A 25,962-nucleotide genomic window follows, 5' to 3' on the forward strand; every position below is an offset into this window, starting at 1 on the left:
AAGTTATGTTTACACTATACTGTAGTCTATTAAGTGCATTAGTATTATTTCTAAAAAGATGTACATACCTTAATTTAAAAGTACTTTACTGATAAAAAATGCTAACCATCATTTGAGCCTTCAGTAAGTTTTCTGAGCTTTTATCTTTTTACCAGTAGAGGATCCTGCCTAAATGTTGATGGCCGCTGACTGGTCAGGGTGGTGGTTGCTGAAGCCTAGGGTGGCTGTGGCAAAGTCTTAAAAATAAAACAACAATGAAGCCTGCCACATTGATTGATTCTTCCTTTCATGAATATGCTTTCTCTTAGCATGTGATGCTGTTCAACAGCACGTTACCCACAGAATTTCTTTCAAAATTGATCAATCCTCTCAAACCCTATTAACTGTTTTACCAACTAAGTTTATATAATTTTCTACATTCATTGTTGTCATTTCAACAATCTTCACAGAATCTTCACTAGCAGTAGATTCCATCTCCTGAAACCACTTTTTTTGCTTATCCATGAGAAGCAACTCTTCATCCATTCAAGTTTTATCATGACATTGGAGCTATTCAGTCACATCTTCAGGCTCCACTTGTAATTCTAGTTCTCTTGCTGCTTTCATCACATCTGTTGTTATATCCATTTTTTTTTAAAAGCTTTTATTTATTTATTCATGAGAGACACAGAGAGAGGCAGAGACAAAGGCAGAGGGAGGAGAAGCAGGCTTCCATGCAGGAGCCCCATGTGGGACTTGATCCCGGAATTCTGGAGGCAAAGGCAGACACTCAATTGCTGAGCCACCCAGGCGTCCCATGTTGTTATATCCTCCACTGAAGTCTTTAACCCCTCAGCATCCACAAGGATTTGAAACTACTTCTTCCAAATTCCTGTTAATTTTGATATTTTGAATCCTTCCCATGAATCCTGAATGTTCTTCACAGTATCTAGGATTGAATCCTTTCTAGGTTTTCAATTGACTTTGCCCAGATCAGAGGACCCACTCTCTATGGCATCTATAGCCTTACAAAATGTATTTCTTAAATAAGATTTGAAAGTCAAAATGACTCCTTGATCCATTGGCTGCATAATGGATGCTGTATTAGCAGACATGAAAACAACATTCATCTTATTGTACATCTCCATCAGAGCTCATAGGTGACCAGGTGTATTGTCAATGAGCAATAATATTTTCAAAGAACTTCTTTCATGAGCAGTAGGTCTCAACAGTGGGCTTAAAATATTCAGTAAACCATGTTGTAAACAGATGTGTAGTCATCCAGGCTTTGTTCTTCCATTTATATAGCACAAAGTCTACTTTGTAAGTAAAATTCTATAAGGCTCTAGGATATTCGGGATGGTAAACATGCATTGGCTTCAAATTAAAGTTACAAGCTACATTAACCCCTAACAAGAAAATCAGGCCATCCTTTTGAAGATTTGAAGCCAGGCATTGACTTTTCCTCTCTAGCAATGAAACTCCTAGATGGCATCCCCTTTTAACAAAAAGCTGTTTTTATATTGAAAATCTATTGTTTAGTGTAACCACCTTCATGAATTATCTCAGATCTTCTAGATAACTTGCTGCAGCTTCTACATCAGCATTTAACTGCTTCACCTCGCACTTTTATGTTATGGAGATGGCTTCTTTCCTTAAACCTCATTAATCAGCCTCTGTTAGCTTTAGACTTTTCTTCTGCAGCTTTCTCAATTCCCTCAGCCTTCATCAAATTGAAGAGAGTTAGGGCTTTGCTCTGGATTAGGCTTTGGCTCGAGGGAAATTGATCTAATTGTGGAAATTGTGGCTAATTTGATCTTCTATCCAGACTATTCAAACTTTCTCCAATATTAACAATAATGCTGTCTCACTTTCTTGTCATTTGTATATTCACTGGAGTAGCACCTTTATTTTCTTTCAAGAAGTCTTCCTTTGCATTCACAACCTGGCTGAATGACTGGCACAAGAGGCCTTGCTTTTGGCCTCTCTCAGCTTTCAACATGCCTTCTTCATTAAGCTTAATCATTTCTAGCTTACTATTTAAAGTGAGAGATGTGCAACTCTTCTTTTCATTGGAACACTTAGAGGCCATTGTAGGATTATTAATTGGCCTAATTTCAATATTTTTGTGTCTCAGGGAATAAGGAGGCCTGAGGAGAGGGAAAGAGATGAGGGAATAGCTGGTCGGTGGAGCAGTCAAAACATATACATTACTTATCAATTACCTTTGCCATCTTATGTGAGCATCTAAGAGATGACCGATCGCAAATCACCATAACGAATACAATAATAATGAAAAAGTTTAACATATTACAGGTATTAACAAAATGACAGAGACACAAAGGAAGCAAATACTGCTAGAAAAATGGCACTGATTGACTTGCTCAACACAGAGTTGCTACAAACCTTCAGTTTGCAAATAAACATGATCTGTGAAGTATAATGAAGTGCAATAAACAAGGTATGCCTGTACTCACCTTGAATGAGTTGTTACCAAAAGGTAGGGACTCTCCATAGTATCGATGTTCTGCAAACACCAACATAGCCTTCATTTCCTCAGCCACATCCCACATGAACCCCTAGGAAACATTTACAGATCCATAGGATAAAAATTAGGATGTGAAAAAAGTCATTGAACCTTTTGGCAACTCATATAAAATGAACGTTAAACCAAACCAAAAGAGTTCTGAGAAGCTGCACAATTTATATTTGTTCTACAGATAAATACACATCAATCTTACACTATATTAGAGTGAAACAATTAAAAATAAGCCCAAGTCACTCAAATACCAGTCATTCCAACTCTCCTTATTCTAATACTCTACCTGTGGAATCAATATTATGTTGAAAATAGTCTTCAAATTGCACTGTGTACCAAACAGCTAGGAAAAAACTGAGGATATTTTTTTTTTAAGATTTTATTTATTTATTCATGACAGACAGAGAGAGAGAGAGAGAGAGAGGCAGAGACACAGGTAGAGGGAGAAGCAGGCTCCATGCAGGGAGTCTGACATGGGACTTGATCCTGGGTCTCCAGGATCACACCCTGGGCTGAAGGCAGCACTACACCACCAGGGCTGCCCAGAACTGAGGATATTTAAGTTAGCTTCCTACTTGTAAATATTTACAACATAAAAGAAAAACAATATAAATAAGCATACTGAACTCCATTGGGTTTTATATTAATCTTATTTACTTGAAAATACATAATAGCTAACAACAGCTAATAAGAGAGTATTTGCAATGTGTCAGGCACTGTTCTAAATACTTCATATATATTAATTCATTTAATTATGCCAACAATCTAGGAGATAGGCAGTTTTATTATCCCCATTTTAGAGACAAGGACACCGAGGCAGAGTAGTTTAAATATCCTGTGACAGTCACACAGCTAGAAAGTGGCAGAGCCAAGATCCGAGCACTGGCTGTCTGACTTCACAGCAGAATTATCAAGTGCGGGAACCCTGGGTGGCGCAGCGGTTTAGCGCCTGCCTTTGGCCCAGGGCGCGATCCTGGAGACCCCGGATCGAATCCCATGTCGGGCTCCCGGTGCATGGAGCCTGCTTGTCCCTCTGCCTATGTCTCTGCCTCTCTCTCTCTCTGTGTGACTATCATAAATAAATAAAAATTAAAAAAAAAAAAATTATCAAGTGCTGTTCGATCTCCTTATGTCCACACTTAATGCTGGTCATTAATCAGTCACTGCATTTTTTTCACTTACCTCAAGTGATGCCCTCAGAATCCTTCTGGACAAAGCACTCTAGGCAGTCAACATCAATCGATTAAATTTAGATTTAGCACAGATTAAAACTATTTATCATTCCTAGGGCACACTTGTCTTTTAATGAACTGCTGTTCCCTAACAACTAAGAACTTCTAAAAGGTTTTCCTCATTTTGATCAGTAAATGAACAATTAAAAGAGCTGTATGCATGTAATGATGGAGAATTTACCTGTTACCTGTGATGGTTTCACTAACCCTCACTTTCTCTCTTAACACCTTGCCCATTCCCTGCTGTTTATGTGCAGATCCTATAACAGCCAGCTTAAGCATGCCCTCCTCTGCCTGCCATTTTGGCACTGCTGATCACTCCTGCCTTTCAACAGCACTGTGCTAGGCACAGATCTCTATTACTGTGTTGTAGTATTTGCTTACATGTGTGTCTTACCCCAGCAGACTATGAACTTCTTAAAGGTAAGGAACACCTATGAAAATAGCCAGACCTCTGGGGAGCTGACCTCAGGTTTTGAAAGGAAGCAATTTAATAAAACTGATTTACATTATAATAAGTGATTATTTGCCTACATCTATTTCAGGGTGTTTGTGTTTTTCAGAAGAGGTGTAATATATTAACATTTAATAATATTATTGCATTGACCTGAGTTCCTAATTCTTATTTAGTCCTTATAACAACTCTATGAACTAGATTATTATTAATACATCCATTTAGCAGATAAGAAAACTGAGGTACAGAATTAGAAACCACCCAAAGTCATACAGCATAACAGCAAAAGCGGAATTCAATCCTTATCAGTACTTATCAGTCTATTGCTCTTGACCATTCTGCTATACTGTCTCTTAATAGATGAAGGTCCAGAATATGTGAAAATGAAACCAGGACATTTTAGTACATACTCCTAAGGAGGTGTCTAGGGCTGGGAAAAAGCCAGGATCTTTCTAAGGATCTACCTCTAGCCACTTCCCTGGAACTGCTACCTACACTGTACAGCTTTTCCTCTCTACCACTTTTGAGGCAAGCCTTAAATTTCAGTGTCTGTCAGAGCAGTGGAGGCAGGAACAACTGCCTATCTATAGTAAAGAAGAAAAGGAGGGGGGCACCTGGGTGGCTCAGTCAGTTAAATGTCCAACTCTTGATTTAGGCTGAGGTCATGATCTCAGGGTTGTGAAATCAAGCTCTATGTTAGGCTCCACACTGAATGTGGAGCCTGCTTAAGATTCTCTCTCCACTCCCTTTGCTTCTCCCCTCCCACTCTCTATCCCTCTCAAGAAAGAAAGAAAGAAAGAAAGAAAGAAAGAAAGAAAGAAAGAAAGAAAGAAAGAAAGAAAGAAAAGGAAAAGAAAAGAAAAGAAAAGAAAAGAAAAAAGGAGAGGAAAGGAAAGGAAAGGAAAGGAAAGGAAAGGAAAGGAAAGGAAAGGAAAGGAAAGGAAAAGAAGAGGAAAGGAAAAGAAAAGAAGAGGAAAGGAAAAGAAAAGAAGAGGAAAGGAAAAGAAAAGAAGAGGAGGAGGAGGAGTTGGAAAAATAACTGGATAACTGAACTGGATAGGAGAAGCTGCCCCATGGCCTTGGCATAAATGGGAAGTCACATAAGAGAAAGTAAAAAAAAAAGCTAAAGCAGTCTCAGTTGTTTCATAGAAAAAGTTAGCAAGAATCTGATGGAAAATAAACCCTAACTTCATTTGTCACTAATCTAAGAGAAACAGGCATCCTAGGATCTCATTTCTCAGGGAATTATTTTATTTTCAACTAATATATTTAAACTCAACATTCCTAAGCAAATAATCAGAAATGGGAAATGCAGTACAGCATAATTGGATTCATACCTTTGCTTTCAACAAACATTTACTGAGACCTCCTGAATACCAGGCACCATGCCAAACACTGGCAGTAGAGAAAATATGATTCAGTCTTCACTTTAAGGTAATTCGCAGACTAGCTTTTTAGTAGAAAGTTGGTATTTTCTAATCATAGCTTTGGAACATAAAAAAGGAAAATTTCTTCCTTGCAAGTGTCCTCCTAAATTAAATGTTAATATGTTTAAGTGTTATCATAAAAGATGATAGAATGTATAGTCAAGGAAGCAAGCTAACATCTACACTATTTTTTAACCCTCACAAATATAAGAAAAATAGAACTTAGGAAAATTAAATTAAAATATAGCTACAACTTTACCTCTCTTCATTCCTACTTAATAATCAAACTTGCTGGGTTTTGTTTTTTTTTTATTTGCTCTGGCTTTGTTCAGGTTTCATTCATTTATTCATTTAAGAGATACATATTGAGCACCGACTATATGCTTAGCATAGTTTTAGACTGAATATACAACACTGACCAGAAATTCATGCCCTGTGTATTGTAGAGATCATAACCAAAACAAATAAACCAAAAACATCTATATGCAATAACATTCTTATTCCCATGTCCCTCATATCCTTATTCACTCTAGAAATAAGCTGGGATAAAAAAAAAATCTAAGACTCAATTATCCAAAAATAATATTTCATTCTTTTCATGTATAATTCTTTGAGGCAAAACACACAGGCTTAGTGGATATCTGGATTCATTCTTTTGTGATCTTCCCATTGATATACTTCTGCCATTTTCCTATTATTACTGAGCTTTATCTGTTATTTTTTAAAGAGCTTCACAATTAATTATAGTAATATTTGGTCATATATACTACAAAACATTTTTTTCCAGTTTGCCATAATAAAAGGCAAATTGAGCATTGGAATTTGCACATACCGTATTATTGCAAAACCAGATAATGTCCCCTTCATTACCAGTGTAGAAAAGTATTGACCCACCATCTTTCTTCCAGTGTTCATCAGCAATTAGGTACCGCTGTTTAAAAGTTTTATCAACAGCAAATCCAAAATGATCAACCTATGACAAAAACAAAACAGACCAATTTCAGAGGAAAATAATTAAATGAGATCAACAAAAAAGTAATTAAGTTTATTTTTCCATTAAAATCAACCTATGTTACAAAAATAATCACAAAACTTTTTAAACTTTATTTGATTTTAGCTGCAGTAGTAATATTGGCACTTTATTTTTAAATTACTTTCTTTATATTATAAGATAAAATAGTGCTAGGGGAACCTGGCTGGCTCAGTCTGTAGAACATGCAACTCTTGATCTCAGGGTCATGAGTTCAAGTTCCACATTGGGTGTGAAATCTGCTTAGAAACAAAAAAACAAAAACAGGGGCATCTGGGCATCTCAGTTGGTTAAGTGTCTGCCTTCAACTCAGGTCATGATCTCAGAGTCCTAGGATTCAGCCCCATGTTGGGCTCCTGCTCTGTGGGGAGTCTGCTTCTCCCTCTCCTTCTGCCCCTCCCCCCCCCACTTATGCATGCTCTCTCTCTCAAATAAATAAATAAAATCATTACAGAACAACAATAAAAAACTTATCAGTACTCAAGATTTTCAGCATAAGAGAAAAAATAACAATTATAAAATCAAGGAGCTACTTAAAAACACAGTAATGTTAAAACTGAATTGGAGGGAACCCTGGGTGGCGCAGCGGTTTGGCGCCTGCCTTTGGCCCAGGGCGCGATCCTGGAGACCCGGGATCGAATCCCACGTCGGGCTCCCGGTGCATGGAGCCTGCTTCTCCCTCTGCCTGTGTCTCTGCCTCTCTCTCTCTCTCTGTCTCTCTGTTACTATCATAAATAAATAAAAAAATAAAAATAAAAATAAAACTGATTTGGAAACAGAGATATGAATCCATTAACTTTAAAAATACATATATCCCTGGGGGTCCTGGGTGGCTCAGTTGGTTGAGCATCTGCCTTAAGCTCAGGTCATGATCCCAGGGTCCTGGCCTTACACTGGGCTCCCTGGTCAGTGGGGAATCTGCTTATCCCTTTCCTTCTGCCCCTACCCCTCCCTGCTTGTGTGTGCTCTCTCTCTCTCAAATAAATAAATAAATTCTTTTTTTAAAATACAGATATCCCTCCCAATCTGAATTTTCATTATGCAAACTTTCAATATCAAAATTCAAGGACTAAAAAGACTACTGAAGGGGCGCCCAGGTGTCTCAGTTGGTTAAGCATCTGCCTCTGGCTCAGGTCATGATCTCAGGGTCCCAGGATACAGCATTGGGCTCTCTGCTCAGCAAGAAGTCCACTTCTCCCTCTGCCTCTGCTACCCCCTCACTCCTGTTCTCTCTCTCTCAAATAAATAAAATCTTAAAACAACAACAACAACACTCTAAGAAACAAAACAGAGGATCATAGGGGAAGGGAGGGAAAAATAAAATAAGACAAAATCAGAGAGGGAGACAAACCATAAGAGATTCTTAAAAGGAAACAAGTTGGGGTTGCTGGAGGGGAAGGGCATTAAGGAGGGCACATGATGTTATGAGCACTTGGTGTTACATGCAACTGATGAGCCACTGAACTCTCTCTCTGAAACAATACACTATATGTTAATTAATTGAATTTATTTTTTTTAATTAATTGAATTTAAACAGAGTTAAATTTTAAAAAAAAACACTGAAAAGGTCTATGAACACTGTCACCTCATTAACAATTGACATTTCAAGGACCAGGATTTTGGTGTTTAACTCATCCCCCACAAGGAACTAGGGCTTGTTAGTGGCTCACTGGCATTTGAGGACAAAGAAACTACAATCAACCTATGTTACAAAAATAATCACAAAGCTAATTTTTATCACTAGATTCGGGTGATGACAGCATCTTGCTGTGCAAGAAAGCAAGGAAGTGCTCAAAAATTAACGGAGTTATGTCTAAAGGACATAGGAGTCAACTATAAAGGACTATCATTGGCTCGATTTAATAAACTGAACATAAAACAAATTGAACATAAAAAGAACAGTGACGGGGCACATGGGTAGCTCAGTGGTTGAGCGTCTACCTTTGGCTCGGGTCGTGGCCCCAGGGTCCTGGGATTGAGTCCCACATCAGGATCCCTGCAAGGAGCCTGCTTCTCCCTCTGCCTATGTATCTGTCACTCTCTCTGTGTCTCTCATGAATAAATAAATAAATAAGTAATCTTTAAAAGCAAACAAAACAAAAAGAATAATGACTGTAGTAGCTGATTGGAACACTCATTTCACAAAAATCTACTAGTTCAGAAGGATATCAAAAAAGCAAAAGCAAAATGTATTGTCATTTGCCACTATTTAAGGTGTCTATTAAACCAACTCCTAACTTGGGAATACAAAAGTAAATAATATGTAACCTGCCCTTCCAATAGAATTGTGTTTCAAGGTACCAAAGAGTCCCAGTTAATGAAAAAGAGCTCTGTTTAATTAAATGTCAGCTAAAGCAGAAGGAATGACAGAACTAGACAAATGATGGTTTTGCAAGCCCTTATGAAATTAGTGATTTGGGCAAGAATTACCACATGATGTTAAAAGCATTAGGAGAATGAATGACAGGAAAATGAGGACCAAAAGTAATACCATGGAGAGTACTCTCTTGTTAAAAGGGCAAAATGTAATTTTACAATGGAAGGATCAGGCTGTCATCACCTGAATCTAGTGATAAAAATTAGCATCACTGACAGTGGGGCAGGCATGGATTATGCACCTCCTCATGTAGTTTAACACAAAGTAAATTTCACCTATGATAAAATCATGTCAAAATTGTTCAACCTGTATCTTTTTCCAGCCTTCAGATCTAATTTCTTTTACATCTAATTTCCTGTTTCCAGGAAATACACAGGGTAGAAGAACAAGCTAAAGACACTTTGCATAGGCAGACAAATCCAAATGTGTGATAAGACAATGGTAAGGCAATGTCATGATAAATACATAAACTTTAAGGAACAAAATAACCAGATGGAATGCATGAGTCCAGGCTGTATCCTGGTTTGCACAAATGATACAACTGATAATTTAGAGACAATTAGGTTAATTTGAATATGGACTAAGTATTAGATGATACTAATGACTTGTTAATTCTGTTAGGAGTGATCATATAGTGGCTGCATAAGGAAATGTTTTTCTATTTTATAGCTGTATATTGAAGGATTTAGAAATACCCTACTGTCTGCAATTTACTTGAAAATATTTCAGCATAAAAAAATAAGTGAATTTATTTTTTTTGAAGTAAGATGAATTTAAAGGAAGAAAATTTAATCTATACTGAAAGAGACAAAATACAGGATATGGAGACTTTGCAAGACAATATAAAACACGTCCAAATGATAAAAATGACACAATAATTTTAAGCTTAAAACAAAAGAACCTTAAATTTTTGAGATTTCTTTTTTACCTTTCCCTTAATAAATTCACCATTTTTTTTTTAAGATTTTATTTATTTATTCATGAGAGGCACAGAGATGGAGGCAGAGACAAAGGCAGAGGGAGAAGCAGGCTCCTTGCAGGGATCCTGATGCAGGACTCAATCCCAGGACCTCAGGATCATGCACCAAGCTGAAGGCAGTCAACCACTGAGCTACCCAGGTATCCCAATAAACTCACCATTTAAAATATAATTATCGGGCAGCCCCGGTGGCTCAGTGGTTTAGCGCCGCCTTGAGTCTAGGGTGTGATCCTGGAGACCCAGGATTGAGTCCTACATCGGGCTCCCTGCATGGAGCCTGCTTCTCCTTCTGCCTGTGTCTCTGCCTCTCTCTCTCTGTGCCTCTTATGAATAAATAAATAAAAGGCTTAATATTTAAAAAAATATAATATAATATAATATAATATAATATAATATAATATAATATAATATATCAAATCCTACAACATGGTAAACATTCATGAGCAACTACCTGAATTTACAGTGTTATACCATAGTACAGAGCCCCACTGAACTTTTAGGATCATGAAGCTGAATCTCCCCAGTACTCTGGAGAGACAGAAGTAAAATGAAAATGCTCCATCTGGTCTAGGGCAGATCCAGTAACCCAATGCTGCTCCAGATATTAAACTGTCTGGTTCAGACCAAAACCAGGTTCTGTAAGACTTCTCTAGGCCATTCTAAAACAGATGGGATTCTTCACACGCACTTCCATCCACACACTTCACATTATTTCAGAGGTCCCATAATGCAAGTTTCTCAAAACTGCACTAATTGCATACTTCCTGATGTCCATGATCATCAATATAGTCCTAAAATATAAGCTATTCTAATCTAAAGACTACCTACCTCAGTATAAAAAATAGTTTGTATAGAACAGGTATATAATAATGATGTCCACGTGCTAAAAATCTCCTCCAATTTATATGTTAATTCAACATATATAATCAATCACTCATTCAATAAGCATCTATTGAATTGTCAAGTTCTTATTCTGGGCCAAGAAGTAAGCTAAGCAATGGGATAAAGTGTTGGCTGACCCACAACACCTACATTTAATTTAAATGAATTCAACTATACCCATTCGCCTAAAGATAAGAGAGCAAGAGAAATAGACAGTGGAGGGAAGATAGACAAGTGGTTCCACTTGCCTCCATTCAGTTGATACAGCAGTCCTCCATAAGAGGTCCCTAGAAAGCAGAATCAGATCACCTGGGAATCTGTTAAAAAATGCAAATGCTCTGGCCGAATCCGACCTACTGAGTCAGAAACTGTGGAGAGAACCCAGTAATCTGTGATTCCAATGTACAGCTAAAGTTTTAACAACAACTGAGTTAGCCTAATCCCCCAAATAGAAGATGAATCTGCTATTCTTTCTTTTAATCTAAGTTTCAGAGTGCCTCTAATACTGTAAGCATCTCGCCATGCTGAATAAGAGTCAGGTTTTAAAGATGTGCATTACCACCTAACATGGCCCCTAAATACAAGCCAGCCTCATCATTTGAAGCTCAACAGGAAAATCCATTGTCTGTTTCACCAAAGAAGGAAAGACTGGCTGTGCTGGACTTAAAGAAAGGAGGGACATGGCTCTCTAACAAGATACCTTACTGTGGGATTCTCAAAGATTATTCCGCTGTAGTGATTTTCACCTTATCTATTGACTTCAGAAACCAGGCTTCTTGTAAAATGAGATATTGTTATACCCTTAAAAAGCAGCCCACAAAAAAAGGTATTTCAATAGTCCAATCTAAGCAAACATGGCTATGTGTTTGTATATAGCACGTTAAACATAAATACTAAAAAATTCTTGCCAGAGGAAAGCTTTCATCTAGAATTTTAAGGGTCACCAGAACTTTAGAACCAGAGAAAGCCAAATTTGTATGTGTGACCACTGTCTGGCCACTCCTGCTCCTAGTAATTCATCCCTAATTGTTTAAATTGGGAGGAAAAGGGAAGAATTCTGGTATGGTAGAAAGAAGGCAGGTTTGCAAATTAACAGACCTGAACTTGAACCTCTATTGTGAGGCCTCAAGCAAGTCATTTAACTTCTCCCTGAGCCCAGTATCTTCCTATATAAAATAAGAATAACACATAAAGGATTGCTATGAGGATTAGAGAAAATGTACCTAAAGTACAGGTAGAGTTTCTAATATATAATAAGTACTCAGTAAATGTTAGTTCTCCTCTCCATCTCATTTGCAAACCAGTCCTAAGCATGGAGTACTTAGATGCGGTAAATAAGGTGGAAGGAGATGATAAAGCTTTCACAGAAGAAAAAAAAAAAACTTCTTCATATAATTATAAGAAGTACCTTTGGAATGCTGAAATCTCTCTCTCTCTTTTGTGTGTGTGTGTGTGTTTCACCTAAATATTAAATAGTTAGAAACAGGCTGTGAAATCTCCTTTGCAAAATATTAATTTGCAGAATTTTCTTGGCTCCTTCCTACCATCAAGGATATAACTGCAGATAGTTTCTGACACCTGAGAGCCCAGCACACCAGGGGCAGTGTGCCCTCTGCCGTTGAGAACTGGCACCCACATACCATTTTCAGCTCTGTGTTCCTGAATAAAGAAATTTTATAAATCACAACATGAAAGGGGACAAGGGCTTTAGACATCATTTGATCAAAAAAAAAAAAAAAAAGAAATCATTTGATCTGTGTTGTTCAAATGAAGAAACTGGGCTCAAAGAGGTCAAGTGACTTTGCCAAGGTCACAAGTTAGAAGTAGAGTCTGGAACTTTTATTTTTGCAATTGGCTTACTGAAGTAACTAAAACAAATTATAGCGCTGTAAAAGCAACAATACATGACCTCACAAATGAAACACACCTCTAATCACATACAGCAATTCTTTTGAAAATGTCCAAGAAATTTTAAGAGATACTTCTCCCCTTCACCGTGTAGAGGAGATTCGTAAGAATGTGTAGGCAAAAAGGAACAGAGAATATCCTTTAAATAGAATCTATTGTGGCAAAAATTATTACCTGGACTGTTCAAGAAAAAGTTCACATCCAGAAAAGCCTATGAGAACATTACACCTATTAGACACAGTTTTGGTGGCAATTTGGGGGTGCAGGAGAAAAGGGAAGGCAAGTAACACAGAGCACCAACTACATGCCTGGTACCATGGTGGTGCTTTGTACAGATTACATCATCTTCCCAAGTACTCTTTGGAGCACTTTCTATTATACTAGTTCTACAAAAAGGTTGCTGATACTCAGAGAGGTCAGATAACTTGTCCAAGATAACATAACCAAAAAATAAAAATCAAATACAATTTTTTCACATGCTTTTATCCCCCACCCATTCCTACCTCTGATAAAACCCAGTCTGATTTTTCACTATAACACACTTGTACAGAGAGCTGACTACCAGCTGCAACCTTAAGCAGGAAACGTTAACAGTATCTTTCTCCAAATTTATAAAACAAAGGACATATGCCCCAGCCGTTTACTAACAGTTAAACTGAAGAATATGTACAATATTGGACTTCCCACTGGCCTGACTCAAAATTCTACATACTATTTTTTAACTCATTTAATTAGGCACTAATAAAAAAAAATCACACCATAACTCAGTAGCTTTTCAGTTTAGAAAACTCAGTATTACACTTAGTTTGATTTATCCACCCAGATATGATCATAGCTAACAAATTTTATGTTTTCTTCATTGCTAACCTTAGCAGGTGTAGTTTCCATTTTAACAAGGAAAGTAGAAGATTCCTCAAATATATCCTTCAAACAAAATAATCATTCTATGTAGTGAGACACTGTTCTTTAAACACCATCCTGTCCATATTAAACCAGAAGAGAGAACTGTATTCCCTCCTTCTATACTTTTTTGGTAAACTCCCCCTAAACTTAAAAAGTAGACTATTAGAAATAAATATTTATTTAAAGAGAAAATGATATGAGGGAAAGACAAGAAAAGGAGTGATAGTGATATGGGGAAGTCCACTGTAGAAAAAAGTTAGACTATCTAGTCTCTTGTATTTATAAAAGGATCATTAGAAAGGCAAGAACACAATAGCTACCACAGTGTACCTGTATAAGATACTTCATAAATAATTGTTACATGAATGTAGTTCAATTCTTTAATCAAGGATTCCTCACATTTTTATGTAGGAAATTCGCTTGTTAATGTTAGAATTTGCATACATATTCTTTTTTAATAGTCAGTGCTTGGGAAAATATACAAGGGAAGCTAATATAAATTTAATATTGGTAATAAAGGAATACACAACAGTATCTAATTACATTTGAAAAAACAGTATATGCTGGGCAAGAAAATGGACTCATGCACCCTCTCCAATAACTGTGCAGTGCTCAGTAACTCTGACCAAAGACCATGAGCCTTAGAGAGGAAAACACACTCTAAATTACCAAAATTCTACAAAAACAAAATATTCTCTCCTCTACTGCTAAAACAAAGGTAGACATATCCTGCCCTTGAAACATCTAAAACATTACAGTAAATCAAGAAATAACATGTTTTGTCAAGCAACAGTTAAATGTTGCATCAAAGATTCTGGTATCAAAAAAAAAAAAAAGATTCTGGTATCCTCTGTTGGCTTTCACAAAGCAGCACATGATCAACTCCCAAGGGCTTTTTTTTTTTTTTTTTTTTTTTTTTTTTTTTTTTTTTTAACTCCCAAGGGCTTTAAGAAGCTTTGTACCACTAGAATTACCTGGCCACGACTTAAGTTTTCAAATTAGAAAGTGCTGCTGTGATTAATTACTAAATACATTAATTTTAGGAAATGTTACACCGTCAGAGGGCGCTGTTGTATAAGAAGTAAAGGGGGAGAGCCCATTAAGTTTTAAATATTAGATTCATAAATTTCACATTAGATCTGAAGTCCAAACTCTTTAAGTGAAAAAAAAAAACTGAGATACAGAGATGGCAATTATTTTAAATATCTTTTTAAAAATATATATATATTCACACAATTAAATATAGCATTCATCATCCTTTTGTTTTAAAGTAAGGGTTCAAAAATTCATGCTTTTAAAAATCAGAAAAATGGTTACTCTTGTAGGAGAAGAATAACTCTAAATTCTAGAATTAGGATGGTGCATTTTTCTGTATGTATAAGGTAATCAACAAAATAGACTTGCAAACCTTTAAGATTTCCTTTAATGTATATGAATTATTTTATAATATATATATATATATATATGTTTACATCTCTATGTCTCTATCATCATATGTAAATTACACATGTAAAAACATGTGGGACGCCTGGGTAGATACATGGTTGGGTGTCTGCCTTCAGCCGAGGGCATGATCCTGGAGTCCCGGAATCAAGTTCCGCATCATGCTCCCTGCATGGAGCCTGCTTCTCCCTCTGCCTGTGTCTCTGCCTCTCTCATGAATAAATAAATAAAATCTTAAAAAAATATATGTATTGAGTACTTATTAAATGGCAGGCATTAAGAGAACTAAGTAAAATACAATTCCATCTCTCAAGTTTTGAATTTAAGGAAAGTGGTGACCATGCTAATAAACAATCACAGCCAGTGTGGTTAAGTTCTACAAAGTGCTGTGGGAGTTCAGAAGAGGAAGTAACGATCCTGCCTGAGGCAATCCTGCAAGGCTTCACCAAGGAGGTAATATCTGAGCTGAACCCTAAAGAGTAACAAGTTTTTGTGTTTTTCAGGTACAGAAGAAACAGAAGAGCATTTCAAGCAAAGAGAGCAAGATAAGCTGTGCAGGACAAGTATATTCAGGAACTGTTGTTGTTTTATGGCAGGAAGTGTACAGTTTATGAGAGGAAGAAATGAGAAACAAGATTACACTCAAGCCGTCTCCAGATGTAGATATGAAAATATTCCTAACTAGAGAAACCTAACAAATCTGAGCTTGCTGCTCTAAACCAACATTGAATGAAACTGGTTCACTAGAAATAGAGCCTTAATGAAGCAAGGACGTTTATCTGGTTTTTCCACTAAATCCCAAGTGACTAGTAGATCTGGCAAATAATAGATTAGTGAGTGTACAGAGAATGAATGATTGTATGCATACATCCTACCTCTGCTATTGATATAAAAATAGACCCAACATTGTTTCAGAGACCAGCATGATTCAAAGCAATAAGAATGGAGATTAAAGTGCCAAGAGCAAGTTTGTGCAGGTTCACTTATTGCATGGGTCTGTTACTGACTTTAGAAGAGTTACAGAATACTGTAGTTGTCTGTGCCTTTTGCCCAGTGACAAATCACATGCCTAAGGGAGAACCTAAGTATATAATCTAAAACCAACTCCTAACAGTTTAGCCTTATATAGGCTGCTGAGGACACAGGAACTGCATGCCCTTTGCTTGGAGTAGAAACAAGAAGATAAATAACTATGAAATTAATATAGACCAAAGCCCAGCATCTGGGAGGGGCAGGGGAAAAACTAATCAGCATTTCTCTGAAGTATATAACCTAAAATATATCTGACCTTGTGACAGTTTTTAGGTCTGGAAAGGATATAAGGTGTGGCTCTCAGCCAGTGCATGGTTATCTAACCTGAATGACAGCTCACTGTAAAATGAATATCTTAAGTGCTCATTTGGCAGCATATTGGTGTTTGGTAAACCTGAATATGCTACAAAATGTTGGTTTTATCAATGCGTAAGATATATTTTCTCACCAACAGAGTTTTATAAAGAAGGGAGAAACGTGTAAGAGATATGATGGCCAAGAGCAAAAAGTGATTAGAGGGAATAGCTGAAACTATAGGTAAGAAACATTTTGTGATGCAGGAGGATTCTGAGGAGGCAGGACAGAATGGAGGTCAACAGCACAGATGGAGGGATTTGACTTGGACAGGAGGAGGAACCTTGCCTCCACTGGGTAACAGATGGGTGCCGGAGGAGTTACCTTCCTAGGTGGAAAGGGAAAAAACAGAAGGGGTTCTAGCTAAAATGCCCTTTACAAAATACCTTAGTTTTTTAATCCTTCAGGTAGAGGTCAGGGCTACCTATTAAAAGAGCATATTTTGTAATGATTTGAAAACAGGTTAAAGTGTGACATGGAAGAAAGAAATGATGCTCAGGCCTACAGAGGGTCCCTGAGGTGGTGGCTGAATTTGCAGGTACAACAACCTGCCCGGTTATAGGTTTGCTTCAGCAGAGATCTACAACCCAGGGGTAGGAGTAGAGACATTTAACGGCTGGATAAAACTAGAATGTGAATTCCATAAAGAAGCTGTCAGAGGAGAGGGGTAAGGAGAACAGAGGTCATCCCTGATCTTCATGCAAGCACTAATACCTAGAACCATGAGGTCCTCTCCACCATAGAGAAACCCTACCAAAATCCACTTGCTGACTTCCCAGGGAATCTAAACTATTATATTTATTACATTTTCTGGAGTAAAAAAACCTCGACAGAACTCATATGTACAATACATAAGTATTTCAATGGTATTCTTATAAATGTGATATAATGTAATATATATACTATATATATACACACTATATATATTATATAGTATAATATACTATTGATATATATTATTAATGTGATATATATTATGGTATAGTACCAAACAAAGCTTTACATGTTTGTATTCTCCTGCTTTGTTAAATATAATATGGTGTATTCTTAATATTTTCTTTATACTCTATTGTTCTGAATGCTCCTGTACATGCAAAATATTCTTCTGGTAGCATTGTTATAATCATATATCATGCCAGATCTTCTGAAAAATGGAAGCTGGTATAAAATGGTACAGTGTAAAAAAATAAAGATTCCACTCTTACCCCTAAAAAGGCAAAACCATGCTTTACACATACAGGATTACAACCCTGTGGTGTATGTAACACCACCCAATCTTCTGTACTTCCTCTCCTCTGAAGGGACAGTCCTTCTGCAGAGGGCTGTGAGGACTTCTCAGATCTTACCAACAGAGCAACTCTGTTTCTTAGCCATTTAATACTATTTCTGAAATGTTCATAACCCCATTCATATCCTAGTTCAATTATGTTCCACTCATGGATGGCATGCCCAGAATTGAGTGCAATGCATGAAACGTGATCTAATGAAATGCCTTGCTCACCACTAGTCAGAAATAATTTGTGGGTATGTTTATTGATAATAGCTCCACTAATGCTGCCTACTTTAAATTAAGAGTTTGGGAAAGGTGTGTTGGAGGACCCTGAGCTGAAATTAAGAGTCGGATGCTTAACTAACTGAGCCACCCAAATGCCGCTGCATCAGAACAAGTCTTAAAATGCTTAAGGCTTCCCATTTTCTTAGTGTTAAATTTAGACTCCCTACCCTAAGCCACATGCCATAGTGTTCTCCCAACTTGTTCACCATGCTCCAGACACACTTATTTCCTTTCTGTTTGTACAACTTGCTAAACCCTTTCTGGCCTCTGGGCCTTTGTATTTTCCATTCCTTCTTTCTGGAATTCTTCCCTTTGTTGGCTCCTTTAGGTTTTACTTCCAATGCCACTCAGTGGAGAATACTTCTGTTAGTTTCTTAGGGCTACTGTAACAAAGTACTACAAACAGGGATTGGGTGTGATTCAGATAGAGCCCTGCATTTCATGGTTGTGAGATCGAGCCCTGCTTTGGGCTCATGCTAGGCATGAAGCCTACTTAAGTTTTTCTCTTTCCCTCTCCCTCTGTCCCTCCCTCTTCCTCCTCATTCCCCCTCTTTTTTAAAAAAAGGTGGGGGGGACACCTGGGTGGCTCAGCAGTTTGAGCATCTGCTTTAGGCTTAGGGCGTGATCCTGGGGTCCTGGGTTTGAGTCCTGAATGGCACTCCCCACAGGGAGCCTGCTTCTCCCTCTGCCTGTGTCTCTGCCTCTCTCATGAATAAATAAATAAAATCTTAAAAAAAAAAAAAACAGGATTTGTTCTAATCCATGTTTTAAAGAGGTCACACTGGCAGTTCTGTGGAGGCTGGCCTGGAGAGGGAGATTTTTTAAAAAGGGAGAAAGAATAAACAGAAAGTTACTAATAGGTCCAGGTGAGAGATCATGACAAGACTGACAAATAAGCTAAGTTTCAACCTAGGTCTCTTAAATTGCTACATATATAATACATATAACAAATATATATGTTATATATATATATATAGTAAAGTAAAACAATATTTACTTTCCAAAATCATAACATACCCAGGTAATACCACAATTGAAAAGGGCCCAGTGTATAAGATCATATATCAGTGTATATGCACAATAGCAATCAACAAAAGGAAGTCTTTTGAACAACTGTAACCACCACTGCTGCTCTTTAATAACTGATTCTGCACTGGCCCTGACTAATGGGCACTCTAAATAGCAGGAGCCCCACTAAACTGGTTCAAGGGTTCCAAGGCCATCAGGCTCCTCTTAGCATTTACTAAAAGTTAATAAAATAGATCCTATTTCCACCTTTTTCCTCCAAAAACTACTTTAAAAAATTGTACAAAGTGTGACTCCAAAGTTCTCAAAGGTTATATAATCTCTGTTCCCCTCTAATGAGACAAAAGACATAAGGGACCACAACCTTTATCTTGTTACCTCTATTAAATTAATAAACTACAAGATAATACAACAGAATGCTAAAATGCATCTCCTCCTCCCCCATGGATGATCCTCTGTGAATCACATTGTGAGAATCACTGCAACAAAGTGATTTTTTAGCCTTCTTTTTTAGAGACTGCTTTAAAATAAATTATTTTTATTACATTGACTAATACAAGATTTTAAAAGCTTTTAGCATTTCAAACTAAACTTTATGAAATCCTCACATGAAAATCACCCACAAAAGGAAGCAACTGAAGAAAAGTAGCTGCCTAAGTTTTTTCTTCCAGGGGAACTCCAAGGTCAAAATTTTTAGTCCCAATTTTAATATAAAATGGCCTCTAGAGACCTTTAATCATCAACTTAAAATATACTCTGTAAACTACTCATTGTTTTCAGCATTCATCCGGTCTGAATGATAAGGACACTGTAAAAAAGATAAAGGAAGGGAAAAGGATATCCTCAGCTGAAACCAAAAAACTCAGAACAATGACAAGTTCAAACACCACCAAGTTGCTTCTTTGATTACTTTCAGGTGCTTTTGCTATGGTGTTACCATCTTGTATGGCAACTGCCCAGAGTAAATAGGATGTACAGAGAAGTGATATATTTTATGAAGTACATATTTTATGATTCCATTTCTGTCAAGAACAGAAAGGTGCCAAACTCACTTATTTATTTGAAGCCCGGGCTCTGTGGAATAAAGCAGAGGTGGATCTCCAGAGATGCTGATAATTACTATTTTCTAATCTGGGCTCTGGATACATTGATGCAATGAGTGGTTACAGTCATTCATTTAACAAGAATTTCTTGAGAGCCTACTGTGGATAAATGCTAGAGAGACAACAGTGGTCAACTTAGATATAGTCACTGACCTCATAGTGTTTATAGTCTAATGAATGAAAGAGACTACAAACAAGCAAAGACACAAACACTTGGAAACCACAACTGTGGGGGGGTGGGAGTGAATGGGTGACGGGCACTGGGGGTTATTCTGTATGTTAGTAAATTGAACACCAATAAAAAATTAAAAAAAAAAAAAAAGAAAGAAACCACAACTGTGCATGCTTGATTCCAATAGAGAAAATACAGAGGTAGACCTAATTTTAATACAATGGTCAGAGAAGGGATCTCAGAGCAGACAATAGTTAATTAAGCCTTTCATCTCCACAGCCTTCAGGGGCGCCTAGGTGGCTGAATTGGTTAAGCTTCTTCTGACTCTTGATTTTGGCTCATATAAGGATCTCAGGGTCATGAGATTGTGCCCTGTGTAGGGCTTTGTGCTCAGGTGAGTCTGCTTGAGATGCTCTCTCCTTCTGTCCCTCCCCGTGCTCAAGCTTTCTAAATAAATAAATAAAATCTTTTAAAAAAAGAAATTTCCATAGCTTCCTATTAGGCACGTCAATGTGTGAAAAGGTCCAGGGGATTCCATTCAATGCCATTTCCTATACAAAGCAGTCCTTGGCCTTTCTGCCTTCTTTTGCTTCCATGGTAATTTTAGTAATTTCTATTATAGTGATTGTCTAATGTACTCTTTCACCGTAGTTATTTATATATACATATCTTATAAATGCTATACTATTATTAACCCAAGACTAAAGTAACCCTATAGGGACGCCTGAGTGGCTCAGTGGTTGAGCATGTGCCTTCGGCTCAGGTCCTGATCCTGGGGTCCTGGGACGGAAACTCGCATCAGACTCCCCACCAGAAGCCTGCTTGAGACTCCCTACCAGAGAAGCCTGCTTCTCCCTCTGCCTATGTCTCTACCCCTCTCTCTGTGTCTTTCATGAATAAACAAATAAAATCTTGAAAAAAAAAGTAACCTTATACAAAATGTCAGAATCTATTGATCAAATCATGTGTATTAGCCCCTTGCCCCTATGAATAATGCAAGGGCTGCACCTAAAGCCTAAATGTACATTCACTCATCTGTTCTTCAAAGAAACACTATGAAGTGTAGAGGGTGACTTTCCACATCATACTGCCTCCCCTCCCTTGTTCACATCTGAACCCCCATACCACAAAGCTTAATGGGCATAGGACTGTTTTATCAATGATTGTTGAGCTGAATTGGGTAGAAAAAGTGAGAAGTGTAATGTGACAACAGGATACCAAGTGGCCTAGCTGTACTTGTTATACCAGTTAACTCTGTTCTCAGCCCTTGTCTCACCAGTGACACTATTATCTTTCTATCAGGTGTGTTAGCCATAGGAAATATGCATAGATCCAAACACTGTCAAGTTAAAATCCAACTCAACTTTGAAAGTGTAGAAGAATGTAACGTAAAACACAGAAGTGACTGATTAATACTGATTCTCGTATGGAGGTTCCTCAAAAAATTAACAATAGAATTACCTTATGATCCAGTAATTCCATTACTATTTACCCAAAAAATATGAAAGCACTAATTCACAAAGATGTATGCACTCCAATGTTTATAGCAGCATTATTTATAATGGCCAAATTATGGAAGCAACCCAAGTATCCATGGACAGATAAAGGGACAAAGAAGAGGTGGTACATATGCATATAGAACAGAATATTACTCAGCCATAAAAGACTGAAATCTTGCCATTTGCAACAACTTGGATGGATCTAGAAAATATAATGCTAATAAGTGAAGTAAGTCAGAGACAAATACCAAATATAATACTAATAAGTGAAGTAAGTCAGAGGTAGGTGGGCTGCGGGGGGGGGGGGGTGAGGAGTGAGTGAAACAGGTGAAGGGGATTAAGAGTACACTTATTGTGATGAGCACTGAGTAATTTATAGAAGTGCTGAATCACCTGAAAACTAAAATTGTACACTTGAAACTAATATAACACTGTATGCTAATTATATTAGAACTGAAATAAAAGGGGCAGCCCTGGTGGCTCAGTGGTTTAGCGCCTCCTTCAGCCCAGGGCCTGATCCTGGAGACCGGGGATCGAGTCCAACCCAGCCTCCCTGTGTGGAGCCTGCTTCTCCCTCTGCCTGTGTCTCTGCCTCTCTCTCTGCCTGTCTCTCATGAATAAATAAATAAAATCTTAAAAAAAAAAAAAAACTGAAAAAGAAACTTAAAGGAAATGAATGTATACTATTCCTATGCCCTCTTGAAAAAAATTAGTAATTATGATGTACAAAAAAAAAAAAAAAAACTCTGAAAGGAATGATTTAACTATCAAAGGAAAATCTCTAAAACTATTAAGAAACACCAATTACCTTCTCTCCCAAACAGAACATCTTCCTACAATAGGAAGTAGTTTTCACCATGCAATTCTCCCTCCTCTGAAATCTTGTGCTATATATATATAAACACACACATATCTTGCAATACTTTACATTCACCCTATAGTAAAGATTTTTGCTTCCAGGTCTTACCTTTCCATTACATGAGAAACATTCATCTTTGTAGGACCCATATAGTCTACATTAGTAGTGTTTCATAAGAAGGAGATTATGGGGAATCCCTGGGTGGCGCAGCGGTTTAGCGCCTGCCTTTGACCCAGGGCGCGATCCTGGAGACCCAGGATCGAGTCCCACATCGGGCTCCCGGTGCATGGAGCCTGTTTCTCCCTCTGCCTGTGTCTCTGCCTCTCTCTCTCTCTCTCTCTCTCTATCATAAATAAATAAATAAATTTTTAAAAAATTTAAAGAAAAAAAGAAGGAGATTATAATCCATTCATGGTTATAAACTCAAGTTAGTGGGTTATAGTCAGCACTTCTTTCAAACAAAATTGCATGCTATTCAGCAACCTGGCTACAAAATTTTAAATTATGTCAATTAGGAAATTTTAAAACTCTAAATATCCTGAACCATTATGACCCTGTGTGGGTATTAATTCTAGGAAATGTATGCTTTCTATTTGAGAGATAATTACCTGTTAAATCACATTCTAAGATGTAATGACAATTCAGGCAACGAGAGCCATTTCATAAAGTTACTGTATAGTTAACGAACATCACAGACAATAAATACTAAGGGAGCCCAGAGAAGGACAGCTCATACTAGGCTGGGTCAACTGAGGAAGGTTTCCCTTAGGAGATTCGGTTTGAGCAGAGCCCAGGAAAGGCCTGGACTGGAAAAGAGGAGAGGAGAAAATAACCCATAGTGCCAGTTGGCCTGGACTGAGGCTGACAGAACAAATGGACTTAAGAGGCTATTGTAATAGTTTAGCTTGGAATTGTATGGGTCTATAAAAGCTAGTAACCCTGGAAATGTAAAGGAAGGGCATAAAGTAGGAAGGAATCACAGTCTTGGTGGTTAATTGGACTTTGGCAGAGAGGTAAAGGTGAAGGACTCAGATGACTCCAAAATACTCTAATCCTGAGTGACCATGAGGAGATTGGTGCCATTAACAGTAATGTGAAAAAAATCAAAGGAGTTTTAGAAGGGAGTGTTATGTGATGACATTAATATTCTTTATAAAAGTTTAACTTGAACACCCATACCTCTCAGTTGTACTTAACTATCTATATGAGGGATACTAACCAATATAAGGAGCATCCCATTCTTTTTTTTTTTTTTAAGATTTTATTTTATTTGTTCATGAGAGACACACAGAGAGAGAGAGAGAGAGAGAGAGAGAGAGGCAGAGACATAGGCAGAGGGAGAAGCAGGCTCCATGCAGGGAGCCCGACGTGGGACTCGATCCCAGGGCTCCAGGATCACGACCTGAGCCCCTGAGGCCAAGTCAGACGCTTAACAGCTGAGCCACCCGGGAGTCCCGGAGCATCCTATTCTTAAAAGCACTCACTCTTTGGAAGAACCAAGGCTGAAATTCAGCCAGCTATTAAAATATTGAAATCTTTCTACACCACTTGGCAAATTATTATTTTAGCACTTTAAGTGATGCCCACCCCCACTCTATGCCCACCTGTCCTACTGTCCCAGTTACTTCTCCAGACTTCAAGCCTAAAGAACTAATAACCCATGGCACTGCAAGGGGCCTCAGCTCTGTGACCAGCTTCTGTTCTAATTGGGCAGTGTCTATGCCATAGTGGCAGTACTAAGCAAAATATTAAAAAAGCAAGTGTTAACAGCATTCAGAAAAGAGAGTAATCACCTCAACTTGGGCCAGTTACTCATTTAAACAACTGTGTGTGTGTAGGGGGTGCACCTGGGAGGCTGACAGTTAAGTGTCTACCTTCAGCTCAGGTCATGATCCCAGGGTCCTGGGACTGAGCCTCTCATGGGGCTCCCTGCTCAGCAGGGAGTCTGTTTCTCCCTCTCCTCTCTCCGTATGCATTCTCTTTCTCTCTCCCTCTCAAATAGATAAAAATCTTTTTAAAAAAATAAATAAACAACTGTTGAGGGCATATACTGTGGCTACACTTATAAGTGTAGTCCCAGCACTCAGGCTGCTCACACCCTAATACAGAGACCAACATATAAACAAATCATTGCAATCCATAGTAGTAGTACAAAAGAAGTATTCATAAAGTGCAATGGAAGGCACAAGGGGGATATTAGTCAATACCCAGCCTGGGAAAAGAAACAAAGCAATCCCATAGTTTCACAGAAGTGATAGAAGACCTAAGCTGTGACGGATGGACAGGGGCCCCAGGCAGAGAAAGGAGGAAGACAAACCATTCCAAGCAGAGATACCAGTACTGTATGAGCCACATCCCAGCATAGTGTGCATAGAACAATGAAATGACCAATGTGTAATGCCTGGCACACAGTGTCAATAAGAAATAACAATAGATTCTATTCTAGCAGCTACTTCTCTGATTATGTTTTTTTTTTAAGATTTTATTTATTTATTCATGAGATAGAGAGAGAGAGAGAGAAAGAGAGAGAGAGAGAGAGAGAGAGAGAGAGAGGCAGAGACACAGGCAGAGGGAGGAGCAGACTCCACGCAGGGAGCCCGATGAGGGACTCGATCCTGGGTCTCCGGGACCATGCCCTGGACTGGAGGTGGCACTAAACCGCTGAGCAACCCGGGCTGCCCTCTGATTATGTTTTTAAAGACTGATCCTAAAATTCATTTGTTTTGTCCAAGCCTATGCTAGCTCAACAAGGGACAGGGTAACCAAAATATCCTAGAAGGCATGGAGTGAGGCAGTTTGGAATTTTAAAATGAAGCACCTGGAATTAACTATAGTTGTCTGCATATCTTAGATGTGTGTAAGCAAAGATGAGAAAAGGACAGTAAATTAATTGCAAGTGAGAGGAGCAAAAAAATAATGAAGACCTTACTACTTTTCCAATTAACAAAGAAGGGCTTCCTGGAGAGGAATATTTTTTAAAAGAAGAGAACAAGCAAGTGCTAAACAGACCAGATGCCTTGAAAATTCAATAAGTATTTAAAGACTAAGTCTTCAGAGGAAGACCAACAGGAAAGAGTAAATGTATGTATATGCTCAGCTGGAATGTGAAATGGAGAAAGGTCACCTAGAGAACAGAGACTACAGATAAATGACTATAAATTCAAACTAATAAAAGGGTTTGGCAATGTTACAGAATTTACCTACAAAAA

The 25,962-nt window shown here is 37.8% G+C and overlaps 1 protein-coding gene and 1 long non-coding RNA gene across 3 annotated transcripts in view; one reads left to right on the forward strand and one right to left on the reverse strand.

Moving 5' to 3' along the window:
* LOC144294980 (uncharacterized) overlaps positions 1–16,252 on the forward strand; it is a 45,739-nt gene extending 29,487 nt beyond the window's left edge. Inside the window, exon 3 of the long non-coding RNA XR_013362322.1 lies at positions 15,657–16,252. This is a non-coding gene — a long non-coding RNA (uncharacterized LOC144294980). The remainder of the gene's footprint in view (positions 1–15,656) is intronic.
* The window catches only part of PRCP (prolylcarboxypeptidase), a 65,271-nt gene that overhangs the window by 25,083 nt on the left and 14,226 nt on the right, over positions 1–25,962 (reverse strand). For both annotated transcript variants that reach the window (XM_077867231.1, XM_077867232.1), the window contains exons 3-4: positions 6,464–6,604; positions 2,457–2,558 (exon numbers count right to left, since the gene is read on the reverse strand). In XM_077867231.1, the coding sequence (XP_077723357.1) occupies positions 2,457–2,558; positions 6,464–6,604 (243 nt within the window). The remainder of the gene's footprint in view (positions 1–2,456; positions 2,559–6,463; positions 6,605–25,962) is intronic.

The sequence above is a fragment of the Canis aureus genome, chromosome 23, assembly GCF_053574225.1.
Source record: "Canis aureus isolate CA01 chromosome 23, VMU_Caureus_v.1.0, whole genome shotgun sequence".
In the NCBI taxonomy this organism is placed as follows: domain Eukaryota; kingdom Metazoa; phylum Chordata; class Mammalia; order Carnivora; family Canidae; genus Canis; species Canis aureus.